This window comes from Astatotilapia calliptera, chromosome 16 (assembly GCF_900246225.1).
Source record: "Astatotilapia calliptera chromosome 16, fAstCal1.2, whole genome shotgun sequence".
Taxonomy (NCBI): Eukaryota; Metazoa; Chordata; class Actinopteri; order Cichliformes; family Cichlidae; genus Astatotilapia; species Astatotilapia calliptera.
The window spans coordinates 788,964-803,666 of record NC_039317.1 but is presented as its reverse complement, the minus strand read 5'-3'; the positions used below and the strand labels follow the sequence as shown (position 1 = coordinate 803,666).

At 43.4% G+C, this 14,703-nt stretch overlaps 1 protein-coding gene across 22 annotated transcripts in view; it reads right to left on the bottom strand.

Annotated features, from left to right (window-relative positions):
• ttn.2 (titin, tandem duplicate 2) overlaps positions 1-14,703 on the bottom strand; it is a 218,615-nt gene that overhangs the window by 13,734 nt on the left and 190,178 nt on the right. For all 22 annotated transcript variants that reach the window (XM_026144404.1, XM_026144415.1, XM_026144413.1 and 19 more), the window contains 25 exons: positions 14,362-14,658; positions 13,670-14,257; positions 13,248-13,550; positions 12,857-13,153; positions 12,439-12,726; positions 12,050-12,349; positions 11,716-11,867; positions 11,465-11,615; positions 11,077-11,376; positions 9,196-10,962; positions 8,754-9,047; positions 8,353-8,640; positions 7,921-8,220; positions 7,430-7,764; positions 5,523-7,254; positions 5,088-5,390; positions 4,388-4,699; positions 3,830-4,120; positions 3,446-3,745; positions 3,163-3,304; positions 2,897-3,060; positions 1,487-1,789; positions 1,111-1,392; positions 389-982; positions 1-291 (listed from right to left, as the gene is read on the bottom strand). In XM_026144404.1, coding sequence (XP_026000189.1) covers positions 1-291; positions 389-982; positions 1,111-1,392; positions 1,487-1,789; positions 2,897-3,060; positions 3,163-3,304; positions 3,446-3,745; positions 3,830-4,120; positions 4,388-4,699; positions 5,088-5,390; positions 5,523-7,254; positions 7,430-7,764; positions 7,921-8,220; positions 8,353-8,640; positions 8,754-9,047; positions 9,196-10,962; positions 11,077-11,376; positions 11,465-11,615; positions 11,716-11,867; positions 12,050-12,349; positions 12,439-12,726; positions 12,857-13,153; positions 13,248-13,550; positions 13,670-14,257; positions 14,362-14,658 — 10,374 coding nt within the window. The remainder of the gene's footprint in view (positions 292-388; positions 983-1,110; positions 1,393-1,486; positions 1,790-2,896; positions 3,061-3,162; positions 3,305-3,445; positions 3,746-3,829; positions 4,121-4,387; positions 4,700-5,087; positions 5,391-5,522; positions 7,255-7,429; positions 7,765-7,920; positions 8,221-8,352; positions 8,641-8,753; positions 9,048-9,195; positions 10,963-11,076; positions 11,377-11,464; positions 11,616-11,715; positions 11,868-12,049; positions 12,350-12,438; positions 12,727-12,856; positions 13,154-13,247; positions 13,551-13,669; positions 14,258-14,361; positions 14,659-14,703) is intronic.

Sequence of the window (14,703 nt, the reverse complement as noted above, 5' to 3'; positions counted from 1 at the left end):
CCAGGATGATAACCTTGATAACTTCAGTTGCCATGCCTATGGTATTCTTCACCTCTAGTGTGTAGTCTCCTGTGTCAGAGATGGTCGTCTCACGGATGACGAGATGGGTATATTTGCTGGTGCTGTCAATCTTGATGCGGTCCAGGGTGTCCTTCAGCTTCACACCACCAAAGTACCACGAGCAGACTGGCTGTGGTCTGCCCCTTATTGGGATGTTGAGGTCAATGGGTTTGCCGCAATTCACATGAACTATCTTCTGAGGGATACTTGTCATGTCAATCTTGGGCATAACTGCAGTAAACACAAAATTTTTCATATGACTTATGAAAGCTTTTCACAGCTTAGTAAAAACAGAAATGATGTGATGATTTGTGTTTTGATATCTTACCCTTGATCTCTTGGATGATCACTGGAGTGACAATGTCAGTGGATTCACTGGCTCCCCTGCTGTTCGTGGCGCGGATTCTGAACAGATACTGGTCATTTTCTGTCAGAGACTGGATGGTGTGCTGGGATACTGAGGCCTTAACTGTCGCCACAGCACTCCATCTGTCGGAGCCTACTTTGCAGGCCTCAATAATGTAGCCTGTCAATCTGCTGCCACCATCATGCAAAGGCTTCTCCCAGTGCAGGGTGACAGAAGATTTGGAAACATCAACAATCTCAAGCTTCACAGGCACTGAGGGCACTTCACACACCAGCACAGCCTCCGCTGTCTCACAGGGCTCACCGACACCATAGATATTCTCTGGCAGGACTCTGAAAAAGTAGTACACACCCTCCTCCAGTCCACTGATTCTGTACAGTGTTTTCCTACACTCAGTGGTAACAGTCTTATAGGACTTCATGTTGGCCTCACGCTTCTCTATAATATAGTTGCTGACATGAGCACCACCATCAATGCTTGGGACATCCCAGGTGATCACAACAGATTCCTTGGTGTAGTCCTTCACTTTCACTGAACCTGGAGGACCAGGAGTGTCTGACAAAGAGAGGCAAGTAAAAAGATCATATTTCGAAACTATATTACTTTACTAACTGTATGGTGACTGTACATATTTGATATCCAAAATCTTTTAACAAACTCTGTGGAAACTTTGGTTGACATACCATAGACTTTAACAAGGATGATGGCAGTCTTTTTTCCAGATGGGTTCTCTGCCTCTACAATGTATTTTCCAGAGTCGTAGCGATCAACCTTCTCTACTACCAGTGATGTGTACTTGTCAGTAGTCTCAATATAACCACGGCTCTGTAGTTCCACCCCCGTCTTCCTCCAGGCCACTACTGGCGTCGGACGACCAGTGACAGACACAAATAGGCGCAGAGTACCTCCAGCGCGGAGGCACACTGTTTTCTTTAGGTCATCAGCCAGCTCCAAATCGGGTATTTCTGAGTGGATGGAGCATAGTTTACATAGAACATTAAAAAGTTCAGATGTAGTTCAAATATTGATTTTTTTCAACAGAAATCTACACCTACTTACCAATTTTCTCAAGTGGTTCGATTTCAGCACTTGGTTCACTGAACTCTCCAGTCCCATTGCTGTTAATGGCAGCAACCCTGAATCTGTACTTCTTATTGGCAGCCAAACCAGCAGCCACATACTCATTAGTCTTGAGGGCTTTGGCAGTGGCACGGTACCACTGCTCAGAACCCTCCTCTAGGATCTCCACAATGTAGCCGGTGACATCTGATCCACCATCATACATGGGCCTGGTCCAAGTCATGGTGATGCTGTGTTTCGTTGTGTCTGTGATGCGAGGCACTGATGGAGGAGCTGGGGTGTCTGTAGATGAAATGGAATTTTTGAAAATGTATTTTATCTAAACAAATATGTTGTAAAATATGTTTGGGGTGGTGCTTTCAGCATTGGTATCACTTCCTCATCCTGTTGCAAAGCACAGTGTGTGCCACTTGATTAACAACAAACATAGTGACTTCATCTGTTCACCTGTTAAATCCAGAATTCAAAATTCTGCTCCTCACATACAAGGTCTTAAATAATCAGGCCCATCTTATCTTAATACACTCTAAAGCCAGGATTTAGAGTGTATCACAATATAAATATATCACTAGTGAAGGTTACAGATGATCAAATGGCCTCTGTCAGTACTTATCTTGCTGTGCAACTACACCACAATGTGGGGTTCAATAGCACTGTGCTATGTGCATGTAAATGGGGAGTTTTCTTCGCACAAAAAGGTTAATTATGAAGTTCCACAACTAGTTAAACCAAAGGCATGTCTTAAAGACACGAGACCTGAAATACCTCTAATTTACTACTTTGTTCATTTACTAATTTCAGAGAAAACAGGGCTTGATGTACTCAGGCCTAAAACAACATGGTGGAGACATCGAAACATGGTGTCTAACCAGATACTTACCTTGGCCTCCAATAACACTGAAGAATCTTGGAGTCTTTTTTAATCAGCATATGTCCACATTAACACTGTATGTTGGACAGCCTTCATTGCCTACTGTATTAAATCTTTAGTAAATATTAAACTCTGCCTATCCTTTAGTTTGCCTTTTTCCGGTATCTTTCTCCTCTCTTTCCCCTTACTCCCAGCTGATCGTGGGGATTGCTGCTCTTCCCCTGAACCTGGTTCTGATGGAGGTTTCTTCCTGTTAAAAGTTTCCTTCCCATTGTTGCCAAGTGCTTGCTATTAGTGGTTAGTATGATTGTTGTGTTTCTTTCCATCATTTTAGCATTTTTACCTTACAATATAAAACACCTTATGGTGACTTCTGCTGTGAATTGGTGCTATATAAATAAAAGTGAACTGAATGGAACTGAAAAATATTAAATAATATCACTTTTCTCTTGGCATTAAAAGGACAATGTCTACAGTTTTCTTTCTTTCTTTCTTTTTTTTAAGTTAAAATGTCTTACATGTGGGGTCTTTACAGAGGATGTATACTGAGGTGTCACTTGGCTGGCTGTATCCAGCAGAGTTGACTGCTGTAACTCTGAACTGGTACTCGCTTCCCTCCAGTAGGCCTGTGATCTTCAGGCGGGTGTCATAGATGGTGTAGGTCTTATTCACTCGAGTCCACCTGGTCCAAACAACAAAACAACATCATGAAAGAGAAGGATAAGTATCTTTATTTAAGAAATGATGTCTCAACATCTTCAGTGAATCCAGAATTTGTTCTGACCTGCTACTGTTCTTCTCTCGTTTTTCAACGATGTAGTTTTTGAGCTCGCTTCCTCCATCACTCTCAGGCTTCAGCCACTCGATGATAACGTGCTCCTTACCCACTGCAGTCGCCTCTGGTGTGCCTGGCTGGGAGGGGATTGCTGTGGAAGAGTGGGAACAGGTCAGAGTCACGCAAACACATCTACATTACGTTTTCCCTTTCATAAGATGTAATATAATCCAGAACACCTAAATCCAAAATTGAAATTGTAAGTAAGACTTGGAAAAATGCTGCAGCTTACTGTAAGCGTTTCTGGCGATGATGGGATCAGATTCCAAAGGAACTCCAGCCCCATACTTATTGACACCTCTAACCCTAAAGATGTACTCATTGTTCTTGATCAACCTAGTGCTGACACATGACAGGGTCTTGCACTCAGTCTCCATGATGACCCAGTTGAGGCGGCTGGTCTCACGACGTTCCACAATGTAATGGGTGACAGAGTCTCCACCATCCTCCAGAGGTATCTTCCAAGACACTGTACATTTTTCCTCTGTGACTCTGCTGATTACAATCCTATCAGCTGGAGCTCCAGGAGTGTCTAACAGACAGAAAGCAACATTTCAATCAGAAAGTTCAAACTATTACGACACACTAATTAATTAGTGTCCTTTTGGCTGCTCACCTAGAACTTTAACGCTGACAGCTGCCGTCTTAATTCCACTGGCATTCTTGACAGTTAGAATGTATCTACCTGTGTCGTATCTGTCACAGCTCTTGATGACAGCCATGGCTCTAGTGGCAGTGTAGGTCAGTGAATATTTTTCTCCAAGTTCTAAAATCTTGTCACCCTTTGACCAGTACACTGTAGGCTCTGGTTTACCACCCACAGCACCGTCCAAGACAAGGTCAGAACCAGCAGTAACAGTGACAGTCTCACCTATCAGTTTGCTGTCAAGTTCAGCTTTGGGAGGAGCTGCAAAAAGTAAGAGATGATTAGTGTTACATTAAAAAATAACAACATATACCAGTATAATGAACTGAACCCTGAAAACAATCTTTGTTTTAGTCATTTTTATTGATATTCTGCCTGGTACACCAAGCAGGGGAGCTTTTTTTTCTTTAAAGTTACATTCATTCATAGTTATTTATTGTTTCTAAAATAACAGGAAATGTAGATTAACTTATTTAAATACTATCAAGGTAAAAAAAAAAAAAACCCAAACAAAACCCTTGAACTTACAATATTCATCCTTGCATGTGACTGGTCCAGTGGTCTCTGAAGGGACACTTTGAACACCTGCAGCATTCTTGGCAACGACACGGTATTCATAGGTCTCTCCTTCACCTAGGTTTGTGATGGTGAAGTAGTTCTCTGTGATTGTGGTATAGTTGCACTTGAGCCAGCGGTTGTCATCCCACTCATCTGTGCTGTAGACTTTTCTCTCCACCACATAACCAATGATCTTACTGCCACCATCATTGAAGGGCACTGTCCAGCACAATGACACAGAAGAGCGGGTGATGTCTGTCACCTCGGGTTTGCCAGGAGGATCTGGAGGGTAGAAATGATCATAAAACATTTATATAAGTTTATTCACACAACGTCAGATATTGTTAAAATTTGTGTAGGTTCTCAGTCATTCAGGTCAGAGTAGTCCTAAGGGCTTGAGTTGAAAAGAAGTTCTTGAAGATGTTTTATCTATCATCCAAAAGTGTTCTCTAGCTTCAGAAGTTCAGAAAAAAGAAGTACAATTGACTTCAACTCAAACACTTCCGACTATGCTCTTAAAGTCTCCATTATGCATTTTAGTTGGGCAATATCAACAGTAATAACAATAGATCTGTTTTTAGGACCTTAAGCAAAATTGAGTATTGACCATCTGTCATTTCATAATACATCTTCATAGTTAGGATGAATGTGAATGTGAATATTTTCTTACCAACAGGATTGAGTGCCACTACAGGTCTGGAGGCTTCGCTGGCTTTGCTGAGCCCAGCAAGGTTCATGGCATACACCCTGAACTGATACTCTAGCCCCTCAATCAGGTTCGAGACCTTGTATTGGCAATCCAGGCAGGGTAGCTTGTTCTCCCTCACCCACAGGATCGTGTTCCTCTCCTTTTTCTCAATCCAGTAGCCTGTCACCTTGCTGCCACCATCAGCATATGGAACATCCCATTTGATGCTAATGGCATTGGCAGATATAGATATCACATCTGGGCGAGTTGGAGGACTTGGTGGAACTATGAAAATCAAGTGGAGATGAGAATATGGTTTGTTTAGAAGAAATCCAAAGCATTAAAAAACAAAACCAATGTTGGCACACACATATATAAAATCAGGATCAGATATTTAAACTGTTGGACAGCACCTACCAAATGGATGCTCAATGACAACAGGGGCAGACTCAACGGACTTGCTGACTCCAAACTTGTTCTCAGCACAGACTCTAAATGTGTACTCCATGTATTTGGTGAGATGTGTGACTTTGATGGTGGTTCTCTTCACACTGGAGTTCACCACTTGCCAAGAAGCAGAGCCAGATTCCCGTTTTTCTACAATGTAGTTGCTGATGTCAGTACCACCATCATCAGCTGGCTCAGACCAAGAAAGGGTGCAGGACTCTGAAGAGATTCCAGAAATTTCTACTGGTCCTGTGGGTGGACTTGGTCTGCCAACTATGACCACAGTCACTGTGAATGTCTTCACACCAGCAGCATTCTCCAGTGTCAGGTAGTACTTGCCACTGTCGCTTCTCTTGCTGTCTTTCACTACCAAAATGGTTCTTTCCTTTGAGGTCTTAATGGAGACTCTGTCAGTCTCCTTCAGCTTCATCTCTTCCAATTTCCAGGTAACTTTAGGTGCAGGTCTGCCACTGATAGGGACATCAATTGTGAAGGTGTTGGAAGTCTTGCAAGTGATGAGCTGGTTGGTGATGCTGCTGAGATCAGCAGTTGGTTCTATGCAAGGCTCCTTTATGACCACAGAGCTAAAGGTGCCCTGAGGTTCGCTAATTCCAGCATCATTCTTGGCTTTAACTCTAAAGTCATATTCTGTGTTCTCAATCAGACCCTCTACCAACATCTTCTGAGACTTAGTCTCTCCACTAACAACCCAGTGGTCAGTGCCCTTAGCCCTGAATTCAACAATATAGCCTCTAATGCGGCTGCCTCCATCATGCTCGGGTTTTAGCCATACCAGTGAGGCTGTGGAATTGGTTGTGTCAACAACATCCAATCTCTTGGGTGGCGCAGGTTCTTCTGTGGCAATTATAGGCTCAGTCATCTCTTTTGGTTCTCCCTGGCCATAATGGTTAACGGCAATCACTCTGAACAAATACGGTACACCAATTTCCAGACCAGTTACTCTGATCATCTGCCGTGAGCACTTGGTGCTGACTTCTTGCCAGGCAAGGCGGCTTGCTTCACGCTTATCCACAATGTAGTGGTGGATTCGGGATCCACCGTCAGTGGCAGGAGCGTCCCACATCACTGTCAAGGCTCCGCGAGTAATATCTTTGAAGGTTATGGCTCCTGGAGGTCCAGGAGTATCCAGTACTTTAACAGTGAATGTGATGGATTTGCGCCCACTGTTGTTCTCCAGGGACAGGGTGTATTTGCCTGCCTCATACCTGGTGCAGTTCTCTATGGTCAGAGTGGAAAATGAATCTGTGGTGTTGATATCAGCCATTATCGGAAGCTCACTGTCTAATTTAGACCACGTGGCTAGAGGAGCTGGCTTTCCTCGGAAAGCAATATGTAGGGTTATAGTGCCTCCATTCTTCACAATATGAGTTTGCTTGAAGTCAGGACCAAGATCAATTTCAGGAGATGTAAGTCTGTCCAAAGACTGAACAGGGTTTGGCATCACTGATGCTTCGCCCTCTCCTGATCCATTTACAGCACTGACTCTGAACTTGTAGAGTTCTCCAGGTACTAGACCTGTGACAGTATACCTGGTGTGAATACAAATCTGTCTGTTGACTCTGTGCCACTCCTCCAGACTGGCCTTACACATATCTATATTGTAGCCAATTATTTCCATGCCACCATCAAAGACTGGCTTGGTCCATTCCAGGGTGACAGAGGACTTAGTGGAGTCAATGACCTGATGAACAAAAAGCATAGTTACAATTTTTTTAATGCGTTTTGTTTCTACAATCTAATATTGAGTTGAACTCAGCGTTCTTCACTACAATGCTGCACCTGTTTTGTATCCAAATTGCCTCTTGTGTATGAATATGAAACATGTATAATTCAATGAGTGTTACCACAAGATCTACCTTGATTACAGTGGGAGCACTGGGAGCACTTGTTGGTTCTCTGCATCTGAAGAGCCTGGAGGTGCTGCTGGCTGGTCCAACACCAGCACCATTTTCAGCCATAACACGGAACTCATACTCATTGCCCTCAGTAAGTTTGGTCACACGGTGCCTTAACTCTGTAATGGGCCTCTTGGAGGAGACCTTAACCCAGCGCAAGCTCTTCTTCTCTCTCCTCTCTAGGATGTAGCATTTAATCTCATTGCCTCCGTCTGACCGTGGCCTGGTCCAACACAGCGTTATGCTGTCTCCAGTAACATGGGTGGCATCTGGTGTACCAGGGGCATCAGGAACAGCTGAGTAACAGAACAAAAATATAATTTTTTTAAAGTAATATCTTTGAATGGTGGAAAGCATTTCTTCCATTAGTGCTTATGTTCAATAGAAAATTCAGATTACTTTTAAGAGTTTCCCAACAAGTCAGACAGACAGCACTGAGTAACTTTACTTACTGTATTGCATCTTCGCAATTATAGGATCAGAGTCCAGTGGTTTTCCGACACCAAACTTGTTGACAGCAGAGATTCTGAACTGGTACTCATTGCCTTTGATGAGGTTGGTGGCATTATAAGAGCAAGCTTCACACTTGGAGGTGACCAAGGCCCAAGTGATCCTGGATGTCTCCCTTTTCTCCACCACATAGTGAGAAATGGCAGCACAGCCATCGTTCTCTGGTGGGCTCCACCACACAGTGCACTTCTCAGCTGTGATGCCTGTGAAACGGATTGGGCCCTCGACGGGTCCAGGGGTATCTGCAAGGAAACAGTTGATTGAGGAGACTTGTTACGGTAAAAACATTTGTATCACTTGTGTCAACAGAAACAGATTTGTCTAAAACAGTGTTTTTTAACAGATATTATAACAAATTGCACACATTTACAAACCTTGGACTCTAACGTTAATGTCAGCTTTCCTGGTTCCAGAGCTATTTTTGGCCTCTACAGTGTAAATTCCACGGTGGTTCCTGTTAGAATCGCGAATAAACAGACTACTGGTGCCAATGCCAGTAGTAATCTCAATGTCAATCATAGTCCTCTTGTCGATCTCTTTACCCTCCTTGTACCAAAGAACCTGTGGGACTGGACGTCCGGTGATTTTGCAGCTGAGACTGACGTTATCTCCAGCCCTCAGGGTGAGCACCTGGTCTGGAGACCACTCAATCTCAGGAGCAACTGGAGATGCAGACAAAAAAAATTATGAATCAGCATCAAGTAAGATGTGATTAATTAAAAAACAATCAACGATTTGCGTTCTTCTAACATGTTTTTATATTAAAAATACTTACTGCTCTCATCCTTGGTCATTATGTATCCAGAGGAGTTGGATGGTGGGCTGACTGTGCCAACAGCATTCCTGGCAATCACTCTGAACTCAATTCTTTCTCCAGGTGAGAGACCAGTTACAGTGAACTGGGTCTCACTGATATCAGTGAAGTTGCACCGTAGCCATTTGCCTCTGCCTTGACGCCTCTCCACACTATAGGCTACAATTTTGCTTCCACCATCCCTCTTGGGAATGTCCCATTGGAGGGTGACTGAGTCTCTGGTTACATCAATGCAGACTGGGGTACCAGGTGGATCTAATTGAGGGAAGAAAGCAATTAATCCATAATAATTTAGATGTAAAGAGTAACTAAATAGGACAAAATGAAAGAATCATAATGTCTAAACAGTAAATACAAAACAACTCCTAAATATAGACCGATGTACTGAGCAACGTCTACTTACCAACAGGGGAGATAGCGAGTGCATGTTTGCTCTGCTCACTGCAAGGGCTGAGTCCGGCATTGTTCTCTGCATAGACTCTAAAGGAGTACTCCAGACCCTCCACAAGACCAATTATCCTGTACTCTCTGTTAGAGATGGTTGTGGAATTCACTTTCTGCCATAAGAGGCTGTTCCTGTCCTTCTTCTCGACATGATAACCTAAGACTGGGGAACCCCCGTCAAAATCTGGGGCATCCCACTTTATTGACATACCATCACTGGTGATGTTGTAGGCAACTGGTTTTCCTGGAGGACCTGGAGGTTTGTACTGGTGCTGGGCAACAACATCTGAAGAGATGAGTGGCTCACTGACCCCATACTTATTTTCTGCACGGACTCTGAACTGGTACTGAGTTCCTTTGACCAGGTTAGGAATCTTAAAGGTAGTCCTGACAACACTGGAGCAGACCATCTTCCAGTTGGCCTGGGAGGTTTCACGTTTCTCCACACTGTAGCAGGTGATCTCGCCACCTCCATCTTCCTTCGGCTCATCCCAGGAGATAATAATACTCTGAGCTTTTATCTCGTCAAAACGGATGGGGCCAGTAGGGACTGAAGGGGGTCCCAGAGTGATCACATTGATGTCAAAGTAGTTCTTAATGACTCTGTTATCCAGAACCAAGGTGTATTGTCCAGCATGTTCTTTCTTAACCCCTCTGACTGTAACTGAAGTCTTGTTGTCAGTGGTCCTAAAGCGAATCTTCTCACTTTCCTTTAGTGGGAAATTATCCTTTAGCCAGCTGATTGTAGGTCTTGGTTTTCCCTTGAATGGTAACTCAATGTGGATGTTTTGACCTATACGAACAGCAAGCTCTCCATTGGGATAATCATTCAGTTTGGCTTCAGGTGGAATGATGAGGTCCATCACTGTGATCGGACCAATTTGGGAGAAGTCACTGTTGCCTTTCTCATTCTTTGCAAACACTCTGAAATCCAGGATAGCATTTTCCTTGAGTCCCGTCACTTCACAGCTGCACCGCTTGCATTTAGCAGCTAAAGTCCATTTGACTTCATCCTGGGCTCTCTTCTCAATGATGTAGTCAGTGATGTGGCTGCCACCATCGTGGTCAGGCCTGCTCCACTGAAGGGTGACAGAGTTCTTTGTGGAGTCCACCATTATTAGGTCTTTAACAGCTCCTGGAGTTTCAGTTGCTCGGACAGCATCAGTGGTTTCACAAGGGTCACCCACACCAAACTCATTTTGAGCAGACACACGGAAGAAGTAAGCTATATCTTCCTCCAGCCCTGACACCTTGTAACTTGTATTTAAACACTCATCAGTAATCACTTGATAAGCTTTCATAGTGGAGGCCTTCTTTTCGACAATGTAATTAGTCACAGGGGAGCCACCATCTATGAGCGGAGGCTCCCAGCTTAGTGTCAGCTTTCCTCTTGTGACATTCTTTATCATCAGTTTCTGGCAGGTGGATGGACTGTCCAGAACCTTGAGGGAAACAGTAACTATCTTAGGTTCTCCAACACCATTCTCAATTTCCAGCACATACTTTCCACAGTCATCACGGGTGACCTTGGGGATGAGGAGTGTGGTAGCTCTTTCAGTGCTTGTGACTGTGTAGCGGTTATCACCAGCCATGTTACGGTCACCACGGCGCCAGGTGACATTTGGTGTAGGACGACCCTTCAGGGGGATAAAGACTTCCACATCACGGCCAGCCTTTGCTGTGTATTGAGTTGTCATAGCAACATCCAAGTCCAGATCAGCCTCCTCTGTTGGACACAAATGTCATACAAAGATGGAAAAGAATATTAATTTTGATTTTATTATTGATTCGTCTCAAGACTAATATCTTGTACTATAAAGGGAACTATATCAATACTAACCTAAAATATCTTTGGCTTGCACAGGCTGGTACATTTTGATGTCTTCTCCTTTGCCTTTACAGTTGACAGCAGATACTCTGAAGAAGTAGTAGATGCCAGGTTTGAGGTGGGACACGACATACTCACATGTCTTGACTTGTGGGTTGGTAATCACCCATTCTTTGTCCTCTGTATTCATCTGCTCTAAAATATAGTGTGTAATTTCGCTGCCACCATCATAGACGGGCTTCTCCCATCCAAGTGTGATAGATGTCTTTGTAGAGTCAACCACACGCAGCTTAGTGGGTTCACCTGGTAGATCTGGAGAAGAAAAAAGGAAAATGTAAACAATAAAGGAATTCCTCAAATGCTGACGAGATGAGGATAACTGCAAATTAAAGTCATATACCTATTGGGTCATAGGCTTTATAGAGCTCAGAAGGTTCAGAGTAGTTCCCTGCTCCAGCCTTGTTGACAGCACACACTCTGTACTGGTACTCATTGTTCTCCACCAGGTTAGCCACTTTCTGCCTGGTGTCTCTGATAGTGCCCTTCACCACCTTGATAAAAAAAAAATGGATGTATTAAAGCTAACATCTCCTATTCATTGGTAGATTTTCTTTATGCTTGAACTTTTTAGATTTGGGGCAGCAAACAAACCTTGAACCATTGCAGACTCCTCTTCTCCCTTTTCTCTAGATAGTAGCCATCAATATCACTGCCTCCGTCCAACGCTGGTCTTTCCCAGATCACTGTCATGGTAGACTTAGTGATCATAGTAACTTTAGGCTTAGATGGCTCGCTGGGAGGTACTGTGCAAAATAAAAACGATAAGGTTAAAGCTTTTAAGTTTACCATTGTAATTTACCACTGTCTATAATGAAAGTTGATATATTTTCAAACATGAGAGCAAGAGAGAGAGAGAGAGGGAGAGATACACCTCATCAGTCACATATGGGGTGACTGATGAGGTGACTTTATTCTATTTGCTTACCAAATGCATTCTTGGCAATAATGGGCTCAGACTCCAGTGGCTCTCCAATGCCATACTTGTTGACTCCACGGACTCTAAAGATGTACTCATTGCCCATTATGAGTCTGGGCACATTCACAATGCAGTCAACCAGTTTCTCTGAGACAATCGACCACATTACCCTGCTGGTCTCCCGCTTTTCTACAATGTAATGTGTCACCATGGCACCACCTTCATCAGCAGGTGGTGACCACATGATGGTGATGTTGTCAGCTGTCACCTTCTTAAACTGAATCTCTCCAGCAGGTGGGCCTGGCTTATCTGATTAGACAAGGAAAACATTTGACTCAGGGTGTATACTGCATATATGATACATGTTATACAATGAAAAATAAATATTAAATAAATACCTTGAATGAGCAGCCTGACAATGGCACATGAAGATCCGAGGGAGTTCTTCACCTTGACTTCATAGGTTCCAGAGTTAAGACGAGTTGTTTCCTTCACGAACACACTTGTGGACTCGAAAGTGTGTTTAAAAGAGAGCTGAGAAGTAGGCTTAAGCTCTCTGCCATCTTTAAACCACTCAATACTGGGAGCAGGTTTGGCTCTTATATTAAATTTGAGTTCCACATTAGAGCCAGCCTTGTGCTTGACCTCATTAAGATACTCCTGAGGTATTTCAATCTCTGGGGCACCTGGACCAGAGATGGTAAAACAAGTCAGGATGTAGAATATGTAGGGTGTGGAATAAATATCTTAGAATACAAGACAATGCATAATTGCAGAAAAAAATACACAAATATAACCCAACATGAAAAGACCTACCATAAGTGTCCACACATGTGGCTGGCCCCACAGTGATAGACGGATTGCTCACTGAACCAACTGCATTCTTTGCCATGACTCGGAACTCATATGTTTCATCCTGGGTGAGGCCAGTAACAATGAAGCGGGTGTCTGTGATATTGGTGAGGTTAGCTTTAGACCATTTGGGGCTAACACCCTCTCTCTTCTCAATGATGTAACCAGTTATTGGGGATCCACCATCATAGTCAGGCTTCTGCCAGGCCAGACTAATGGAGTTCTTAGTGATGTCAGTTATACGCAAGTATAGGGGTGGCTCTATAGGAAGATACAGTGAGGATGATTTTAATAAATATTGCAGAAAATCTTAAGTCAAAGAATTTTTCATGCATTTTATCGACTATAAACTCACCGCAGGCATCAATAGCCAATACAGCATCAGAAATCTTGCTGAAGGCACTAATTCCAGCAGAGTTTTCTGCTGCTACCTTGAACTCATAAATAAGTCCAGCATTTATGTTGGTGACTTTAAAGTGTGTGGCACGGATCACTGTTTTGTTGACTCGCTGCCAAAGGATGCTGTTTTTGTCTTTCATTTGGAGATGGTAACCAAACACATGGCTGCCTCCATCTGACTTTGGCTCCTTCCATGCAACGGTAATGCTTTCCCTGGTTACAGCAGTAATTTCTGGAGTTGATGGCACATCTGGTATAGCTGGAGGACAAGAGGCAGAGTTTGAGAATTTTGGCATGCTCACATAGTGAAGGTGTAAAGAATGAGTAGCAAAATTATTATGTTTATGTATAATAATAAGAAAAGCAAAAACTTCTTACTGTAAGGAAGACTGACAGCGACAGCTGGGGAGTCAATATGTTCACTGATTCCATATCTGTTCTCTGCCCTAATTCTGAATTGGTACTCCAGGCCAGTGGTCAGCTTCATAATTTTCATGGTGCAACGGGCCACAGCTGAAGACATGTCCATCCAGTTGGCTGTAGTTGTCTCTCGCTTCTGGATGATGTAGTTGGTGATGGGACTGCCACCATCATATGCTGGTGGGAGCCACTTTAAGCTTACACTGTCTTCTGTGACATCATACAGCTCCACTGGTCCAAGTGGGACACTGGGGCGGTCAAGAACCACAATATTTACAAAGGACTTGGTGGTTCCACTGGAGTTGGAGGCAATAATATCATAGCGGCCTGAGTCTCCTGCAATGCTCTCACGCACACTAATCTTGATACTGTCAGGAGTGACTTCTGAGTTAAACCTCATTGTTGATTTGAGCAGCACATTATCCTTGGACAGAGTCACTTTAGGTAAAGGCCGGCCTGTCAATGGAATCTCACATTTTAGGGTAGATCCAGCTCTAACATATACTGTATTGTGGGGGAAGTCCTTCATGTTGATCTCAGGAGATTCTAGAACAGAAAAGTACCAAAAAGAGTTACAACAGGAGAAATTAGGTGTAGTCTCTACTAATTGCATGGCATGTTCTGATTATTATAACAAGCTTGTAGTTTACCAAGCTGGTCTTTGACCACTACAGGAGTAATCATTTCCTTAGCATCACTGAATCCAGCATAGTTCTCAGCTCTGATTCTGAAGAAGTACTCCGCATTCTCCCTCAGACCAGACACTGTGAAGTGGATGGACTTTGTTGTACCACATTTAACCCACTTCTCTTGTCCATTCTCCAGTGCTTCTACTAGGTAGCTAGTAATTCTGCTGCCTCCATCATGTTCTGGCTTGGCCCATGCCAAGGACACACTTTCCTTGGTCACATCCGTTACACCCAGTTTTGGTGGTGGACTTGGTTTTTCTGGAGAAAGAAAATATGTCTTTCAATTAAAACAAATTTTGATAT